General features: G+C 49.4%; 7 protein-coding genes across 7 annotated transcripts; 4 read left to right on the top strand and 3 right to left on the bottom strand.

Moving 5' to 3' along the window:
- Positions 1 to 884: 884 nt before the first annotated feature.
- Positions 885 to 2,087, top strand: UHO2_03900 (uncharacterized protein; the record flags this gene model as incomplete). Its single annotated transcript, XM_041559857.1, has 1 exon — positions 885 to 2,087. One exon carries the CDS (start codon positions 885 to 887, stop codon positions 2,085 to 2,087), a length of 1,203 nt encoding a protein of 400 aa, XP_041415791.1.
- A 29-nt stretch (positions 2,088 to 2,116) lies between these two features.
- On the bottom strand, positions 2,117 to 2,883 carry UHO2_03899 (uncharacterized protein; the record flags this gene model as incomplete). The annotated part of the gene is made up of 2 exons (XM_041559856.1): positions 2,117 to 2,647; positions 2,743 to 2,883. The coding sequence occupies 2 exons, from the start codon at positions 2,881 to 2,883 to the stop codon at positions 2,117 to 2,119; spliced, it is 672 nt and encodes a 223-aa protein (XP_041415790.1).
- An 870-nt stretch (positions 2,884 to 3,753) lies between these two features.
- Positions 3,754 to 6,609, top strand: UHO2_03898 (uncharacterized protein; the record flags this gene model as incomplete). The annotated part of the gene is made up of 1 exon (XM_041559855.1): positions 3,754 to 6,609. One exon carries the CDS (start codon positions 3,754 to 3,756, stop codon positions 6,607 to 6,609), a length of 2,856 nt encoding a protein of 951 aa, XP_041415789.1.
- Positions 6,610 to 6,983: 374 nt separating this feature from the next.
- UHO2_03897 (uncharacterized protein) lies at positions 6,984 to 8,123 on the top strand (the record flags this gene model as incomplete). Its single annotated transcript, XM_041559854.1, has 1 exon — positions 6,984 to 8,123. One exon carries the CDS (start codon positions 6,984 to 6,986, stop codon positions 8,121 to 8,123), a length of 1,140 nt encoding a protein of 379 aa, XP_041415788.1.
- A 408-nt stretch (positions 8,124 to 8,531) lies between these two features.
- On the bottom strand, positions 8,532 to 9,019 carry UHO2_03896 (putative FMP43 - protein found in mitochondrial proteome, uncharacterized; the record flags this gene model as incomplete). Its single annotated transcript, XM_041559853.1, has 2 exons — positions 8,532 to 8,860; positions 8,956 to 9,019. 2 exons carry the CDS (start codon positions 9,017 to 9,019, stop codon positions 8,532 to 8,534), a joined length of 393 nt encoding a protein of 130 aa, XP_041415787.1.
- A 629-nt stretch (positions 9,020 to 9,648) lies between these two features.
- Positions 9,649 to 10,578, bottom strand: UHO2_03895 (uncharacterized protein; the record flags this gene model as incomplete). Its single annotated transcript, XM_041559852.1, has 1 exon — positions 9,649 to 10,578. One exon carries the CDS (start codon positions 10,576 to 10,578, stop codon positions 9,649 to 9,651), a length of 930 nt encoding a protein of 309 aa, XP_041415786.1.
- A 5,200-nt stretch (positions 10,579 to 15,778) lies between these two features.
- UHO2_03894 (uncharacterized protein) lies at positions 15,779 to 17,215 on the top strand (the record flags this gene model as incomplete). The annotated part of the gene is made up of 2 exons (XM_041559851.1): positions 15,779 to 15,857; positions 16,008 to 17,215. The coding sequence occupies 2 exons, from the start codon at positions 15,779 to 15,781 to the stop codon at positions 17,213 to 17,215; spliced, it is 1,287 nt and encodes a 428-aa protein (XP_041415785.1).
- Positions 17,216 to 17,311: the final 96 nt, after the last annotated feature.

Here is a 17,311-nt window from a genome sequence, read left to right as displayed (position 1 = left end):
TTTATCCAGAATGCCGACAGGGCGAAGCTGGTGCAAGCAAACGCCCGCTTCTTCACGAGTTGACTCAGGCATGTGAAATGCATCAAGGTTGACTTGACAACGGCTCAGGAGCTCTGCAGGAAAGACACTCGACTCACCTAAGGCTGCTCGATATTCTCAGAGACGATGTAAAGATATATATACTCATGTTTGTAGCCTTAGTCCACTTGAATACGATAGGCATTGCAGTTGCTACACACCTGTACGAAGGGAGCCTGATCGTGGCCTCAACAAAGTGGTGTCTATAATTTTTAACTACGAGCCTTATATTTTCGTTTTGAGAGAGCAACTGTTACATGTGCAGGCTATATGGACGTTGTAAGGGAGTGACCAAGTGGAATGCGGCAAGGAGGATCTAGAGGGAGTCCGTACAAAGGAACGATAGGAATCCGAACTCTCTCGTGCGGCATGTATTCGCACGAGAAAGTGACCAGACGTGACAGCAACACGTGTGTTGAGGACCCTTGGTTCTTCCTTCCGACCACAACTGACCATCGTTTCAACCTTCGACAGCTGGACTTGGAGCTGGTGTTGGGTGCAGCTTTCTGCACATATTTCTCTTGAATCCGCTACAGGAGTCTCCTTGATCTGGTCGACTGGAAGGCTTCTTCAAGAACACGCACTTTCGCTGTCCACAAAACTACCAGTGACTACTCAGAGGCATACACTTCCTTCGCTCCCGTAGCACCTTGCGCCCGTTTCACGGCACCAACCACTAGCATACATCAGAACGATCTTGCACGTAACTGCTCATAACGGTAGAAGCACCACCTCCAATAGCAACACTCACCAGGAAAACCAGCTCTCCGCCCCAACTCAATCGCATCAAACCCCAGTCAGCAGGGATGCCACCTATTTCCCCAGCCCCACGCTTCATCCTATACGGATTGATAGCAATGGCTTTCTACTCTTCCTATCGATACTATTATTCCACCAGCGCCATCCCGAACCTTGCTCTCTCTCCAATGCAGAAGGGTCACACATATGGATCCTCCGGTCCAACCTCTCCTCTGGCGGATGGGAGGATGCGCATTTCACGTCGAACAATAGCTGTTGCTGATTTACATGGGGATTTGCAACATGCATTGAACGTTTTGTCCATGGCTGGAGTCGTTTCTACTACACCAATGTCCGGCGCCTCCGATTCATTCTCCTCCGCCTCCGGCTTCTCAGTAGCATGGACCGGAGGGCACGATGTCCTACTATCAACCGGAGACATAGTTGATAGGGGCGACGACACGATCCCCCTCTACCAGCTATTCATCTCTCTTCGCACACAAGCATCTCTTGCTGGTGGAGAGGTAGTGAATTTGTTGGGGAATCATGAAGTCATGAACGGGATTGGTGATTGGAGGTACGTTACTAAAGGAGATATCGAGTCGTTTGGTGGGCTGATGGAACGAAGACATGCTATTTCTGATCAGGGTTGGATCGGACGAGATTGGCTAGAGAACTATAACGTCACCGCTTCTGTTTCGCTTCTACCCGAATCACATCCTGGCTTGCCGAAGGGATATAAGCCGCCAAAGATGTCGTTTGTTCATGGAGGCATAACTCCCGAGTACGCTAGCAAGGGTGTAGACTACATTAATAAGGTCGGGAAAAGATTTCTACTCAAAGGACTATCAGAGCAAAACCCTTCTTCGTCACTTCCAGGAAACACGACAGAGGAGGAGCAACATCTTTGGTCAGAGCACGGCCCCTTGTGGTACCGTGGCTATGCAACCGACGCCGAACCCTTCGCTTGCACTACCTCACAACAAGCAAGGGAGAGATTGGGAGTACGACATCTCGTAATGGGCCATACACCACACTTTGACGGATTCGTCACAAGATGCGATACCGGTATTCTACTCATAGATACAGGGATTAGTCGCGCTTATGGTGGCGAACAGAGCGCTCTTCTCATTGATTTAGATATGGAACCGGTGGAAGGGGAGGAGAAGGATGGGAAGAAATTATGGAGAGAAACAGAAACGTTGACTGCGTTGTATAAGGCAAGGTTGCCAAAGGTTCTAGCGCGGGTTGAGAAAGAGTTGTGGCTATGATATAGACATGAGAATTGTAGTAGATTGCGTTAGGGTGTAGTGTGAAGCGAGATGTGAAAGGGGTAGGGTGAGGGTGAGGATGTGGTTGGCAGATGAGAGTTGTGGTTGGTGATGTAGGTTAGGATTTGATTTGTGATTCGTGCGAGTTCTTTTTGCGCTTCTTGTGAGCTGTCTTGTGTTTTTGGAGAGGAGGGCTGGAAAGTTATAGACCAAGATTCAAACACCTCACTACCCTCAGGAATGGGTGTAGGAGAGCAAGTGTATGGGTGTGCGGGTTGTCCAACACCCCCAGAAAAAGCTGAGGCTAACCACGGAGTTGCCCAAGCTCTTATCGAGGATGCTGCGTTGGTTGCCATCCCCCCTACACCACCTCCTCCAGCCTCTCCAGCTCCCTTATGTTCACCACCACCCCCACTTGTGCGTGCTTTCGGATGAGTGGGTATGCTGAATTCAACCTTCAATTCCACCTTCCTCGACCCTTCTGAACCCTTGACCAAACTAGCTAGCTCCGCAGCCCGGGAAAGAAGAATTGCGTCTAGTTGAGGATCTGAGATCGCTGGCTACACTCATACCCGCGGCACATAAAATGCAATGCTTGAATTAGTTCCTCGGATGTGAGCGAAGAGTAGGAGGAGGCAGGGTGAGGATGACTTACAACCTGCAATCCCAACACAGAGACATATGCTGGCTTTACGGTCCCCAATAAGCGGTCGAAGCTGATTAGATGCAAGATTGCGTATGCGCATTGCTGGATGTGTTGTTGTTCGATTGTCAGGGTTGCCGAGAAGGATTTCATTCTTGCTGAAAAGAGAGGGTGTGGGCTTGGGGAGCTGTGATCATCGTATGCTATGCTTTGAGTGCGGTAGACCGGGAGAAGAAAGCATTCTGAGGTGATGGAGGGATAGTGTGGGGTGAGAAAGATGCTTGGTGGTGGTTGTTAGGAAGAATGCAGCTGAGTTCGAAATCCGCCTCGGCCCAAGCTGTATATAGGGAGGGTCCAATCAATATGTATGTGCGTCTTCTCCGGGAAAAAAAAAAAAAAAAAAAAAAAAAAAAAAAAAACAAAACAAAACAAAAAAACAGCGCCCTGGCTGTGGTACATTGATCTTACTTGCATGTGGATGCTTCACGACGATTGCTCACTGCTTCTCCCACGAAAGCACATAGGTTTGAGAAGCCAAGCTAGGATAGACGAACAAAGCAAGGAGTGTCCAGTGGAAATGGTGGTGATGGGGTGGGCAACGAATGGGCCCTTTGTTCCCTACGCACGAACGGAATTCATGACCCGAGCTGTCCAACAAAGCATTTTCGCTTTTACCAACGACAAAGGGAACCTTCGCAAAACCCCTTTGACTCTCGACAGCTCGTTCTGGACATGTGTGGTTTGGGCCAAGCTTTGTGCTTCGATGGAGGCGCAAGGAGGGGTCGCCGGCTGTAGCTCCCCTTTGTACTGCTATGCCTTTCGAGTCTCGTCGAAAGGGGTGAGTAGACTTGGGGAGGTGTCTGTACAAGGTCGTCAAGGCTACTCAGCCGGTTCTCGACGTTCCTCCAAGGCTGGCTCTTAACACCATATCAACTCTTTGACCACTTACAATCGTTACTGACCGTCCCTATTACCTATCAGCATATCTCTCGTCCAATTAGTCAGAGCTGTTTACATCACATCATGCCAATCACAGCAGAACAACACACAGACGAACCACCATCATATCAACCGCAACAACCAATACCTAGTCCACCCTACAGACAACACAGCTTCGCCCCCATGGCCCCTCCTCCTCCCCAAACACCAACCCTGAAGCCATTCCTCGGTCTCCCCTCACGCCTCCTCCTATCAACACTATCCATTCCCCTCATCTCCCTCCTTTTTGTCGCATTCCGTCTCCTCTCCTCCTCTCGCAACGCCTCAGACTCTGTCGCGTCGACAAAAGCCTCCCTGCTCTCAGCATGTCACAACGCCGAATCAGTCGCTTCCCTCACCGCCTCGCTCCCGCACTTCCTCGCTACAACCGCGAACGTCCATTTATCTCAATCTATCACATCCAGCGTACATGGTGCAGCTCGCGTATTTTCCCTCTCCCTAACCGCCATCGAAAAAGTCTTGACTTATATTATCGATTCCTACCGGTCCCTATTCCTATGTTTTATGGAGCTCCTAGTCCGAGGCTCGCTCGCAGTGCTTATTGAAGCAGTCCAATTAATATCCCAAGCAATAACTGCTGCTGGGCAAGGCATACGTGCGGCTATACAAGAATCTGTTTCTGGAGCAAACACTCTCCTCTCTACAGCTATATCGGGGATAAATGATGTTGTAGGGGTGTTCGGACAACGTATTACCCCGCCCAATATTCCGGTTCCGAATTTGCAAGCGTTGACGAATATAACCCTGCCACATGAGATCGAGGATGGCTTGCTAAAGCTAAATGCAACACTTCCAACACTGGACGAGCTCAGGCAGAAGATGGATGCGATCATCCAAGGGCCGTTTGAACGGATGAAGTTGGAAGTGAACCAAACTTTGGGTGGGTGGACATTCAATGATAGCCTGCTCGAACCACCTCGGATGGAGAACATAACTTTTTGCGATCGGGTAAATATGGAGCCACTTGATGAGCTGGGCATGCAACTTGAAAGGGTCGCAAAGTGGGGACTAATTTTTATAGCTCTGGTTGCAATGCTGGTGGTGCTTGTTAGTGTTGGTTGGGAATGGTGGAGGTATAGAAGGGAGGTGAGAGCTGTGGAAAGGACCAAAGAGGTATATTTAGCAAGGTACGCAGGGGAAAAAGGCAAAGTGTTGGAAAAGGAGAATCTCACCCAGCTCTTAACTATTTCTCGACACCCTCTCATCTCTTCCTTCGCCCAAACCTTTTGTGGTAGGCTAGGGTTCAGGACGGCGAGAGCTCAAGATAGGATTTCGTGGTTGGTTTGTTTCCTAACTCATCCAGCGTCCCTCGCATGTCTCTTTACAGGATTATTAGGGTTGCTTTCGGTTTCGCTGCAATCTTTCCTTCTCCATCGAATGACAGCTAATTACGCCTCCAACATTGACACCTCCCTCACCCATCTCTCTTCCGACGTCATATCTCTCGTAAACTCCCACACCGCCAACGCATCCGCCACATTTTCCCGCTCAACAAATGCAATCATATCAGATATCGAAACCGAACTAAACACCCACGTCTTCGCCTGGGTAAACACCACAACCAACACCCTGAACACCACCCTTAACGAATTTCTAGATGGCATAACCGATGCACTCACCACAACTTTCGGCGGAACACCTTTTAATGCTCCACTACAGACTTTCGTGCAGTGTATATTAGGGCAAAAAGTTAGAGGGGTGGAAAAGGCGTTCACTTGGATTCAGGAGAACTCGCATGTGGAATTTGATAGAGTACCGGAGGACGTGCTGATGGTGGGAGCGGAGAGGGGTGAGGTGCTGTTGAGGCCGGTGAGAGAGGCGTTGGTTGGGGGAGCGGATGGAGAGGGGAAGGGGGTGGTAGGGAGGGCAATCGAGGGTTATAAGGAAAGGTTAAGGGACGAGAGAATCCTTTTTCTCGTTCTGGTTGGGATCTGGTTAGCGATTCTACTGGTTGCTTTGTTGGTTGTGTTCTACGCAACACTTATTGATTCGAGACTGGAAAAAGAGGTAAAAGAGGGAGGAGAGGGAGTGGGGGGCGAGGAAGTGGAAGAGAAGCTTCAAGACGATCTCACCGCTGCCCCTGGTGTACAGAGGTGGCCAAATTTCTTCCGCTTTCGCAAGGAGAAGAAGGAGCCAGCCTCAACCACACCACACCAACTTCGAGATCTGGTCCTACGCCCAAGTTCACCCACCCACTCCAACCGATCAAACCGCACACATGTTGCCAAAGAAAGCATCTCCTATCCATTCCAAGTTCATCATTTCCTTAAAACTTCCTCCCAAGCACGACAACCTACTCCACTAAGAACCATCACCACCACCCCTACCGCCAATCCAGACCGAAACTCAACCCTATCCACCTCCCACCCCGCCCAACCAGTATCGGAGGACCGCAGAAGCTCTCACAGCTCGTGGCTGTCTTTTCTTGCGACCCTCGCCACATCCGACAATGCAGCAACTGAGGAAAGACGGAGGACGGCGGCAGAAGATCGATTTCAACGGCTGTTTGGATGCTCTCCTGCTGCTTCTCCTACAACCTCTCAATTTGCGCATCATATGTCAGCGCCGGTGGAGGTAAATAAGGAGAGGAGATGTCGAGAGACGTTGGATTTGCTGCCAAAAGGAACGAATTGGATGGGTGGGAGGAGTCCGCTTCCCCATCCCTCCACCAGGGGCGATGAGGGTGAGGCCGATAGTAGCCGGTCTACTGAGGTGCATCTCACTCGGTCAGGTCCAACTGGGGAAGAAAATGGAACGATGGCGAGGAGCGAAAGCTACTCATTTGCAGACACAACTGGGGCAACGAAGGTGGAGCAGCAACAGCAGCAGCAACAGCAAAGGATACCTTCAACACATTCCATTCCTTTTTATGCTTGGTAGCACTCGATTACACACTCTTGACAGTGCTCGTATAAATACTGCCTGAAGGAGATGAGTGGCCGAGGGAACAAGGCGGTCACTCGTAGTGACAAGAACACGGCCCAAAAAAAATTGAATTGTGGTGAGAGGTGAGCTAACATTTGGAGCAATTTTCAGCGCACAAACCGTCATCCCGAGCTTGAGTTGCCAAAGGTGTTGTTCTCCCACTTCGGTTCTTCTGATCACCACCAACCTGCTCGTCCTCCTTTCCTCAACCTGCATACCGGCTGTACATGCTATCTGCTCCACGCACCCCCTTCCTTCCTTTGCTACGCCGACCCGCGATCTCCCTCTTCACCCTGTGGCACCCCTTCCTTAGAAGAACACTCACAACAATGTCCATCATTGACTCAGACCTCAAGTCTCTCTCTTCCGAAGTCAAGAAGCGATTCACAACCGCCATAACTGAGAGCGATGCATTCTTCTATCCTTCCCAAAAAATCACTCTTCAAGAATCTTCCAAAACCGGGATCTTGTGGCAGATTCGCACCGTACCCGCTCTCCTAAAGAAGCCAAAAGCTAACGATTCGACGCCGCCCAAAGAGGAAGCGAAACAGAAAGGCGAAGCAGAACAGAACAGGCAAGATGTATTTGCACCACCTTACGTCCCGAACCTACACGTGAAGGATCTTGGTCAAGACCATGTAGTGTTGTTGAACAAATTCTGTGTTGTCCCACAGCACTTTCTAATGGTCACACGCGAGTTTGCTTCTCAGGATTTACCCCCGGCGCCAGGAACGTTGGCTTTGGCGTACAGGATTGTAGCAGCCCACAAGGGGGAGAGTATGAGAACGGAATTATTGGCGTTTTACAACTGTGGTGTTACGTCGGGTGCGAGTCAGCCTCATCGCCATTTGCAGTTCGTACAGTGTCCTCCGCTCGACACTACTACTGAAGAGGCGGAAGAAAGTGGAAGATTGACGAAGGAAGAACAAGAAAAGATCACCGAATGCGAATACAAGGTTCCAGTGGAAGTATTACTAGATAGAATAGAGCGAGATGGAAAGGAACAAGACAGCGTCCACGCCCTTCCTTTGCCTTGGCAACACTTTGTCGTTCTCCTACAACCCCCAGCTGCAGCTAAGGAGGAGGCTGACATGGAAAGGTATATCGGGAACAAGTTCATGGGTCTCCTAGACGCTCTATTCCGCGCGCGTATGTTCGCGCCGGAGGGGGAAAAGAAGGAGGGTAGACCAAGTTTCAACATCCTCATCACTAAACGCGCCATGCATCTAATCCCAAGAAGCAAAGAAGAATTCGAAGGGCTACCAGGGAAGGAAGGCAGTGAGGGGAAAGTGGGCAATCTTTCGATCAACTCCCTAGCTTATGCTGGGTTTATGCTAACGAGGAGTATTGAAGAGCAAGAGGCGCTGAAGGGGGTTCAAGGAGGTGTGGAGGAGGTGCTGAGGTGTACTGGAGTGGGGCCGGTGGAAGATGTGACTCTGATGGGGGGGTTGCCGACGACGAACATGTGATAGCAAATCGGACTCGAGGGAGATCGTAGAGAGGATAGAAATAGAAAGCATTCAAGATGAAAGTGTTGAACGAGGTGATGCGATGCTTCCTGCCGCCCTGGTACGTTTAAAGGCTGCGAGTGTGAGTGTATGACGTGCACCTTCCGACTTTATCGAGGAAGCCTGAGCTGATACTGAGGCCACTTCGAAAGCAGAATCGCTTACAGGCTTGTTGAAGCGTTTAAACCAAACGGGAGAATACGAATCAATGCATCGGGATCAAACGCTAGCTGTATGGAATATGTTACAAGAGACGGAAAATCGAAAGGTCACACACCTCCTCGCACGCCCATATTGAAAGATGTGCGGCTGATGCTGTGCTGAAAGTCTGACTAACGCCATCATCGTTTGCGTTTCGCGGAGGGCTGTTTACTTGGTAGTCATAGGCAGAGCTTCATTGCTGACCTTACTTCCCACTTCATGTGCCTTATCCGCCACAGCAGCTTGAACAGGATGTTGTTTCCTGAAATCCCAAACCCTATACAGCTGCGCCAATCCGGAACAACCAACGAAGAAGTTGACCGCAGCGAGAGAGTAGTTTACCGGGGTGATAACGAGAGAGTATCGAACCCAGATCATTCCGGTTGCTGCCAAAGCGACGTTTTGGGAGACAGAGATCTTGTCGGCTGGTCGAGAAAGGTCTTTCAATCCTGCTGCTACCAAGCACCACTTCATTAGGGGGGCCCAGAAGAACACTACCTCGCCAAAAGGGGGGAGAAGAGGGTTAGTAAGTGGGGTACTAGTAGTGCGGGAAGAAGGGACAGAGGGGGAAGCGGGAGGAAGGGAAGCTTACCAGTCTTGGGCCCAGCAGGGTGGTTCATAAATGATTGGAAGCGGGAGCCTGCTGCTGAAGCCATTTTGAATGTATGTGCGGGGGCGGTTGATGATAAGAGTAATAAGTGTTCGAGTGTCTGGCGTTGGTGTTGCGCGTAGTCCTGAAGAGAATGAACGACAGACGAGGCGAGAGATAGGACGGTCGATAAAGAAGTGGTGGTGAGGTGGGGCTATGACAAGGTGTCAGAATTCTCGAGGCCAGAGCGACAGAGTCTGTGCCCCACCTTTGCTCGCTCCCAACTTCGGGTCGAGTCAAAGATCAAGATCGGGATCAGGATCGGGATCGGGCGCGTCACACCAAACACGCAAATCGAGATTCACACTATTCGCTCTTTGTCTCTCGAGAGTTGGCTTTAACATACATTGCAGGTTAATGCTCCCTGGAATAGCATTTCTAACCTTTGTTGGAGCGGAAATGCATACATGAGAGAGAGAGAGAGAGAGAGAGAGAGAGAGAGAGAGAGAGAGAGAGAGAGAGAGAGAGATAGAGAGAAGCTTCACATATATCGGCGCAGAGTCGATCCTGTTGGCTGCCGACTTGGCCTGAATGCTTCAAAGCTTTGACGCTGTTCGCTCGCACGCACGAAAGGTGTTTCTCCTCGCTTTCACCACGTCTTGGTACACAAAAGAGTCGCCCGGTTGGGGCTCAATATTATTGTGTCTGTATTGTGCTTTGCGACGCCGGTGCAGGATTCGAAGCTCTGACACCCTGAATGATCTTGAGCTTGTGCGCGCGTGGAATAGCATCTCTCAAATAATCGAGATGTTTTGCATGCAACGCTGCTTGCTGCTGTGCACCTTGTCCGCTCCACAATCTTCTTTTGCTATCTGCTCCATATACTACGGTTTGATCTGGTAGCTCTTCAAACACTTGTTCCTCTCCCTGTTCCCCCTTCTTCTCCTCTTCTGCACCATTCTCTACCCCTTCTCCATCTGTGCTGAGCTTTCGTATTGACTCTGCCTCCTCCTCATCATCATCATTGTCGAATAAACTCTGCAGTTGAGTATCGCTCACCGGCTTAGGCAGCACCATACACCCTGCACCCACTACACTGTACGACCCAACCTTGACATTCTGCGCCACCCTACTTCTCATCTCAAAAACATTGTACGACCCGACCGAAGCCGCTTCCACCCGACATCCTACTTCAAAGAGGTTATTGTCGCCGATCCTGATAGGCGTAGATTTGCGATTGACGATGATGGCAGTCTCTTCGATAATGCAATTCGAGCCGATCGAGATGGGACCTTGAAGGGCCAGGATAGTTGCTTTGGGGTGGATGAGTGTGCCGCTCCCTACAGAAATTTCACCTCGAAGGTCTGCGTCTTGGGCGATGATGACACGGGTGCCTACTGTGAGGTTGTCTCGTCTGCAGGAGAAGGAGGGGGAAGTTGATGCGAGAGTGGTGGTTGAGGAGGTGGAAAAGAAGGCATCGGAGGTGGAGGAGGAGGGTGGTAGGCCGGCAGAGGAGTCAGTGGGTGTTTGTGGGATAAGACGGACGACGCCATCGAGAGGAGGACGAGAAGGAAGAGGCAGGTCAGAGAGCACGCCCTGACGTTGCAGAGCTCGAAGCAGCGACATGATCGCAACGGTTGTTCAGCATGTATCTGTAAAGTTTCAACAGGTGTGATGGTGTTGCTGCAGAGACGTCGAGATGATGTTGAAAAAGATGAGACTTACAGAGGTGGCATGACAGGCGACCAGGTCCGTGCAGTGGCTGTTTCGCCCGCTCCTTTTGCGACTGTAAGCTGCGATCAGAGCAGGCCCTTGATACAGTCGCACGGCTCAGACACTATAGCGTGTTTTGTCCCTTTGTCGTGACGTTCGAGTTGGCGCAGGTGGGTGAAAGATGAAAGAAGTGTAGAGACCAACACTATGGTGAATGTATTTTTTGACGGGTGTTGTTCTCCACTTGTTCGCAGCAGGAAGAAAAAATCGAGTGATTGTGGACTCAATCCTGGCCTAACATCCTTGAAATCCGCGCTCGGATTGGCTCGACTGCACTGTGCTGTAGTTGAAGATGCGTCGGCATCCTAAACTGAACCACGTGGTTTGCGGAGCACAAGCGAGACACTGGTGAGTCAGAGCTGCATGTCAACATGCATCGATATGCATGTGGGACATATAAGTACTTCAACAATAACACTCAGGAGATGGCAATGCTCAGGAGGCGACAACACTGGGGTGATATGAAAAATAGTTCATTATGATCTAGTATGGGCTGAAGATAGCAATCAAGTATATATATGTTCACATTGTAGCACCTATCAATTAACAAAGACACACAACTGTTATACGCCTGAAAAGTTGAGCTTGCTAGTAGCTCCTAAACAGTTGTGTTTTACCTGTAAATCTTCAACTGATTAAGAGTCTGAAGCTCTACCAACTGAGCTAGCCGGGACCATCAATAACATGGTACAAGAAACTGAAGCTCAAGCCGTAGCAAGCAAGGTCAAAGGAGGAAGAAAGGGCAAGGCAACACAACTGCATGTCGCTGATAATGAGGCCACCAACGAGTCAGACACCAAGGCAATCAACGACAATGCTGATGAAGAAACTGACTCTGACTCGAACCACGATGACAATGATGGCAAGCAATACAACTTTCATACCCTAGCAAAGCTACTTGAGCCAGTTCCAAAACTCACATCACACAACTACTATAGTTGGAGTGCCCATATCAAGTCTTTCCTATGATGTGTCCCCCATGCTATGAAGCATCTCGATGGAGCATATGACAAGAAACATCCCAAGTGGAACCACATGTTCGATGATGCCTTAACGAATGCACTACGCAGTACCATCGATACCACTGGAGAGTTTAACATAAATTACTTGATTCTTGACATCATCAGGGAACATCATACATTCCATAATGTATGGAAGGAGATTGAAAATGGACTCACCAATGAGGCCACTGCCATATCTCGTCATATTGCATTGATCACTCAGCTAGGAGAACTCAGGATGTACAACTCAGATGTATGAAAGCTCATCCAAGAAATAAGAACCATCCAAACGGAGAGCAGCTTACTGGGAAAGCCATTCACTGATGACACCCTGTTTTCAAATCTACAAAAGTGCACCATCCGACACCCAATGTACAAAGAAACTGTTGCTACCATAAGCCAGCTTAGTTTCAGTGCCCTTGCCACCGCCCTATCCATCTGGCAATCAGTGATTGAGAACAACCCTGCTTTGAGGGTTGATCCCTGCCAAGCTAGTGCCAGAGTCACCAGCAGCAATGACCAGAATGAGACACCCGGAGATGATGAGAAGGATGAAAAGGATGCCGACAGCACCAGCACCAAGGTCGCCGCCAGACCCCAAAGGCTTCGATGTTGGGTCTGCAAAAGACATGGACATGGGATCAGTCAATGTGATGCATCAGTGACTATACCAGAAAATTCTCCCCTTGCCAGGCTCAAATAGGAGATCTGGTGCTCCCTCACACATAGTTGGCCGAGCACTTTAGATTCAAAAGAGACTTCTCATTGGATCTTAGACTCAGGTGCCAGCTATCACATGGTAAACGACTATAACATGCTCATTGGTCCGAGGACCTGCCAAAAGTGCATACTCACCACTGGAAGTGAGGTTCTGGAAGCGACTGCTATAGGAGATGCTAGCATATCAACAAACACTGGAGATGTTCCTCTCCAAAATGTATTGTATGTTCAGCATCTCAATGTTAACCTATTGTCAACAAATTCTCTGACAGACGAAGGAGCACGAGTGATACTAGATTCAACTGGAGGGCAAATATACCTAGCAAACAGCATGTTACTCAAGATGACCAAGAATCGTGAGTGAGGACTTTTGGAGTTCCGAGGCGACACATGGCAGGAAAATGCAATGATCACATCAGCATCATTATTTGAAGGTGTTGATGAAGATTTCAAGCATATTGAGAACAAAGTCAAGATATCCAAACAACAATTATGGCATGAGCGTCTAGGCCATCCAGGCCGAGACAAAATGAGAGCCATCATCAACCATCTAAAAGGCGACCACCCAGTAAACCTAAGTCCAAATGCTGCTTTGACATGTGAGCATTGCATCCGAGCTAAAAGCATGGCAGCTCGAATGGGTCAGGGTGGCAGAGAAAGGTCTGTCTCTCCGCTTGACCTCATTCATATCGACTTGATGGTTGATTCATCGCATGCAACAGAGTACACATGCACTTTGGTCTTGATTGATGACCACAGCAAGTATGTGTACATATGACCTCTATTATGAAAGAGCCACACTTTTAAGGAGCTAAAATCAATAATTGCATACCTAGAGACACAGGCAGGAAAGAGTTTAAAAGCAATACGGTCTGATCAAGGTACTGAATGGAGGAGCAACGATGCCCATGAATGGGCACATGATAAAGGCATAGAGTGGCAAATGACAGTAGGATATGATAGCAGACAGAACAGACATGTAGAAAGGATGAACAGGAGCATAAGTGAGAAGATGCGGGCCCTACTCATGCAGAGATGATTGCCGAAGAGGTTCTGGCTGTATGCAATATGGGCCGCGGCATTCAAGATGAATCTCACCCCGAGTATAGATGGTGAGGTCCCATATCAGGCTATGTTTGGGAGATCGCCGGAATGGCTTATGAAGCTTCTATGTGTGTTCGGATGTTTATCATGGGTAAATATTCCTAAAGCTAAAAGAGACAATAAGAAGCTCGACCAACAGGCCGTAGCATCCATATTCCTAGGATATAGTTTGGAGAGAAGAGGCTGGCTCTTCTACAGCCCAGATTATAGACCAAATATTTTCTGGAGCAATTCAGCAAAGTTCATGGAGACCAAATGCTGGTCCGATAGGATGGAGTGGTGACCAGTGATTACACAGCCACCACCAGTGTTAACAAACAAGGAAGACTTTGGTGATCTGAGGTACACAGATGAGAACCTTTTTGACGAGAGGGAAGAGGAAGCATTGCAGGAATACATGGACATGGATAATGTCAATGAAACAGATGGAGGACAGACCTCAGATGAAGTTGCCAAGGAAGTGATTGAACACAATACCATTGCCAATAGATGGAATGATAATAAACTTTATGGATTTATGGCGACCAATGACAATGAAAGAAAGAACCTGGACCCAACCATTAGCAAGGCGCTATCCAGAGAGGACAAGAAACATTGGGAAGAAGCGATGTGTAAGGAGCTGGATGGGCTTAAGGCCATGGGCACATGGGAAGTTGCCAATCTCCCGAAGGGTATGAACACCATCGACATGTGTTGGGTACTAAAGATAAAGACGGATGCCAACCTAATCCCAACCAAGTTCAAAGCAAGGTTAGTGGCGTGGGGCTTCACTCAAAGAGAGGGTATTGATTACACAGAAGTTTTCGCCCCTGTAGCACCCATCCAGTCAATTCGAGGAGTTCTAGCCATGGCAACCATATGAGACTGGGAAGTAGATTGTGTCGATGTTAAACAGGCATACCTGAACTTGATGTTACATCATAGTATCTTCTTAAAGCCACCACTTGGAATGAAGGTACCCCCTGGAAAGGCCCTAAAGCTAATGAAAGGCCTATATGGATTAAAGCAATTGGGTAGAGAATGGAATATGGAGCTAGATGTCATGGGCCTGGATGCTCAAGAAGCAGGAGGGTCACGGGTTCAACAGGTATCGAAGATCTAGTCGAGATCAGTAGAGAGCATGGTTGTAGTGCAGCCTCCATGGAGACCATGGACTCCTATGGACTCACATGCAAAGAAGGGCCAAGCACAGCCACGAGGAGGACCAAGCTCAAGGAGCAGGCACAGCCACGAAGAGGACCAAGCTCAAGGAGCAGGCACAGCCATGAAGAGGACCAAGCTCAGATGGTTACCACTCAGGGGCTCGAGAGACAAGAGTCAAAGGAACTGTCACTGGTCAAAGGAAGAGGAGCAGTGTTGAAGGAGTTGACACCAGGTCATGAGGAGGAGGAGCAGTGTCGAAGGAGTTGACACCAGGTCATGAGGAGGAGGAGCAGTGTCGAAGGAGTCGACACAGCTCAAGAGGCACAGGGGTGCCAAGCAGGAGAGGCCCCTGAGCAGTACTCGATGAAGAAGGTACTCTCTGGAGAGAGAGCAGGAGCAGCATTGCTGGCGATGCTGAGAAGAGGTATATAACCATGCTTTCTCATCATCAATAGGTCGAGTGGATCCTCATCCACTCTACTCACCATACAACTAGTCAATACTTTAGAAACACAAGTACTCATTAGTTACAGTCAGCATAGCAGCAATCTATCAAGGTTGCTCCTCATTGTAGTGTGTGTGTTGTATCACCACTACCTGACATCCGAAGGCGCCCATAGCAGGTTAGCGGTCCAGATATAGATAGAACCGAAGGCAGTAGTCCACTGCGGTCCGGGGATCACTTCAAGCATCAAGTCAACACACTGGACACTCGTGTTGACGCCACCAACCTTATCACCAACACCATCAACCTCATTATCATCGACATCACCAATCTCATCACCAACACCATCAACCTCATCATCATCAACCCTCACACCAGACCTTGGTGTCATCATAACATTGATATTGATCGTGCCGAGCTACCCCTGAATGGAGTGTCCACAGAGGTCAGCTGAAACCTACGATAGTATATACAACGAACGCCACCTGCTGTCACTGCACAACTTGATAGTCACCAATACCGAGACAATAGCTGTTGCACAGTTTGATAGTCACCGAGTATCTCGACAGACCGACCTGGGTTTCAGGCGCGAGACCCCTGACATTAGAGTGGATCATTCAAGCAGCTCCTCACAATCACCATGACGGACCCAGACCTCAACAATAAGCTCGATAGACTACTCACTCTATTGGAAGCACAGCTAGAGCTTACCAGACAGGGTCATCGAGAGGAACGATTACAACGAGCTCAACTGAGCAGGGAGGAGACAATGGACCTCTCTCACTCAGAAGACCAAGCAGGAGGAGGAGATGAGTCTATGATAGGAGACCCACATACTCCTACTCCAGCTCCATGACCAAGACGTTCAGTCTCATTCAACCTGGATGAGCAGGAGGACATCAACTACGAGAAGTATGCTTCACCTACTGGGCCAAGATATGTCAAGACTAAGCTGGACCCCTACAGCAGGACTAGGACGGACCCTTACCCCCTGGACCACGAGGAGGATACCAGCATCATGGCAGAGCTTAACCGGTCAAAGCCCATCGCCACCCCCTTTCCAAAGTTCAATCCCCGAGACATGGAGATCTTCATTCTAGAAGCCGAAGCATGGTTTAAGTTCAACCAGGTGTATGAGCAGTCTAGGATGATCAATCACATGGGTGCTCAACTGGAAGGGACAGCAAGAGAGTGGTGGACCTCCAAGCTCCGTATTGATAGAGCTAGAGAAGGAAGGTTGTTCAATGATTGGCACTACTTCACAGAGCGACTGTCAGAGCAGTTCAACCCATGCAATGCTAGGATGGAGGCATACAACAAGCTGTTGGCTCTCAGACTCACAAGTGATGCTCCTGGTGCCGCCACACGTCATGTAGAGCGGTTCAGAGACTTGGAGGGACAGGTCAACCTAGATGACAATGAGCTAGTAATCGATCTCTTCAGAGGTAGTCTCACTCATAGCATACAGGAGAAGTTCGAGAGGAATCCACCTGGGAAGAGATGGGAGTGGTATCGAGAGGTCGAGGAGATCGATCGACAGAGGATGCTACTACAGCAGTCCTCAGCTAGACACTCACTCCCAAATGCCACGTCACCTCCACTAAGAACTGGGTCTCGGCCAATTCAAAGTTCAATCCCCATATGTCAACCCACTCAACCTTATCCAGCTCGATCACCAGCACAAGCAACTACACAAGCAACTACACAAAACCTAAACAGACCAACTAACCGACCCCTTCCTCATCAACCCACCCAACCCTCGAAGCAAGGAAGCCCTGCTCCATCAGGTATCAACACCTGTCATGTATGCAAGGGTATCGGCCATTGGGCCAGAGACTGCCCCAGCAGGAGGGTAGACCCTCTTAGCTCTCGACCCATGGGTCCAAAGGTTATGGTCACCACAGCAGACCCCTTCGAGGAGGCCACCGACTCAGGAGATGGCCACACAGGCAGCACTGAGACGGGTGACCCCGAGGCCATGGACCTCAGCTCATACCAGCAACCCATGGACCCCGATCACGAGGAGGAGCATGATGATGATGATGATGAGGGAAACATCAGTGGGGTGATGCACTGATGGCATGCATTTCTCTACAAACGTCCTCGCCATCACTCTGTATATATCAAGATTGTCAAGTATGTTTCTCTACCAGTGGAGGCAAAGCAGTACTGG

The sequence above is a fragment of the Ustilago hordei genome (genome assembly GCF_900519145.1).
Source record: "Ustilago hordei strain Uho2 genome assembly, contig: UHO2_contig_07, whole genome shotgun sequence".
Lineage (NCBI taxonomy): Eukaryota > Fungi > Basidiomycota > Ustilaginomycetes > Ustilaginales > Ustilaginaceae > Ustilago > Ustilago hordei.
Note: the sequence above shows the minus strand (reverse complement) of the source record. Positions and strands in the feature narration are given on the sequence as shown.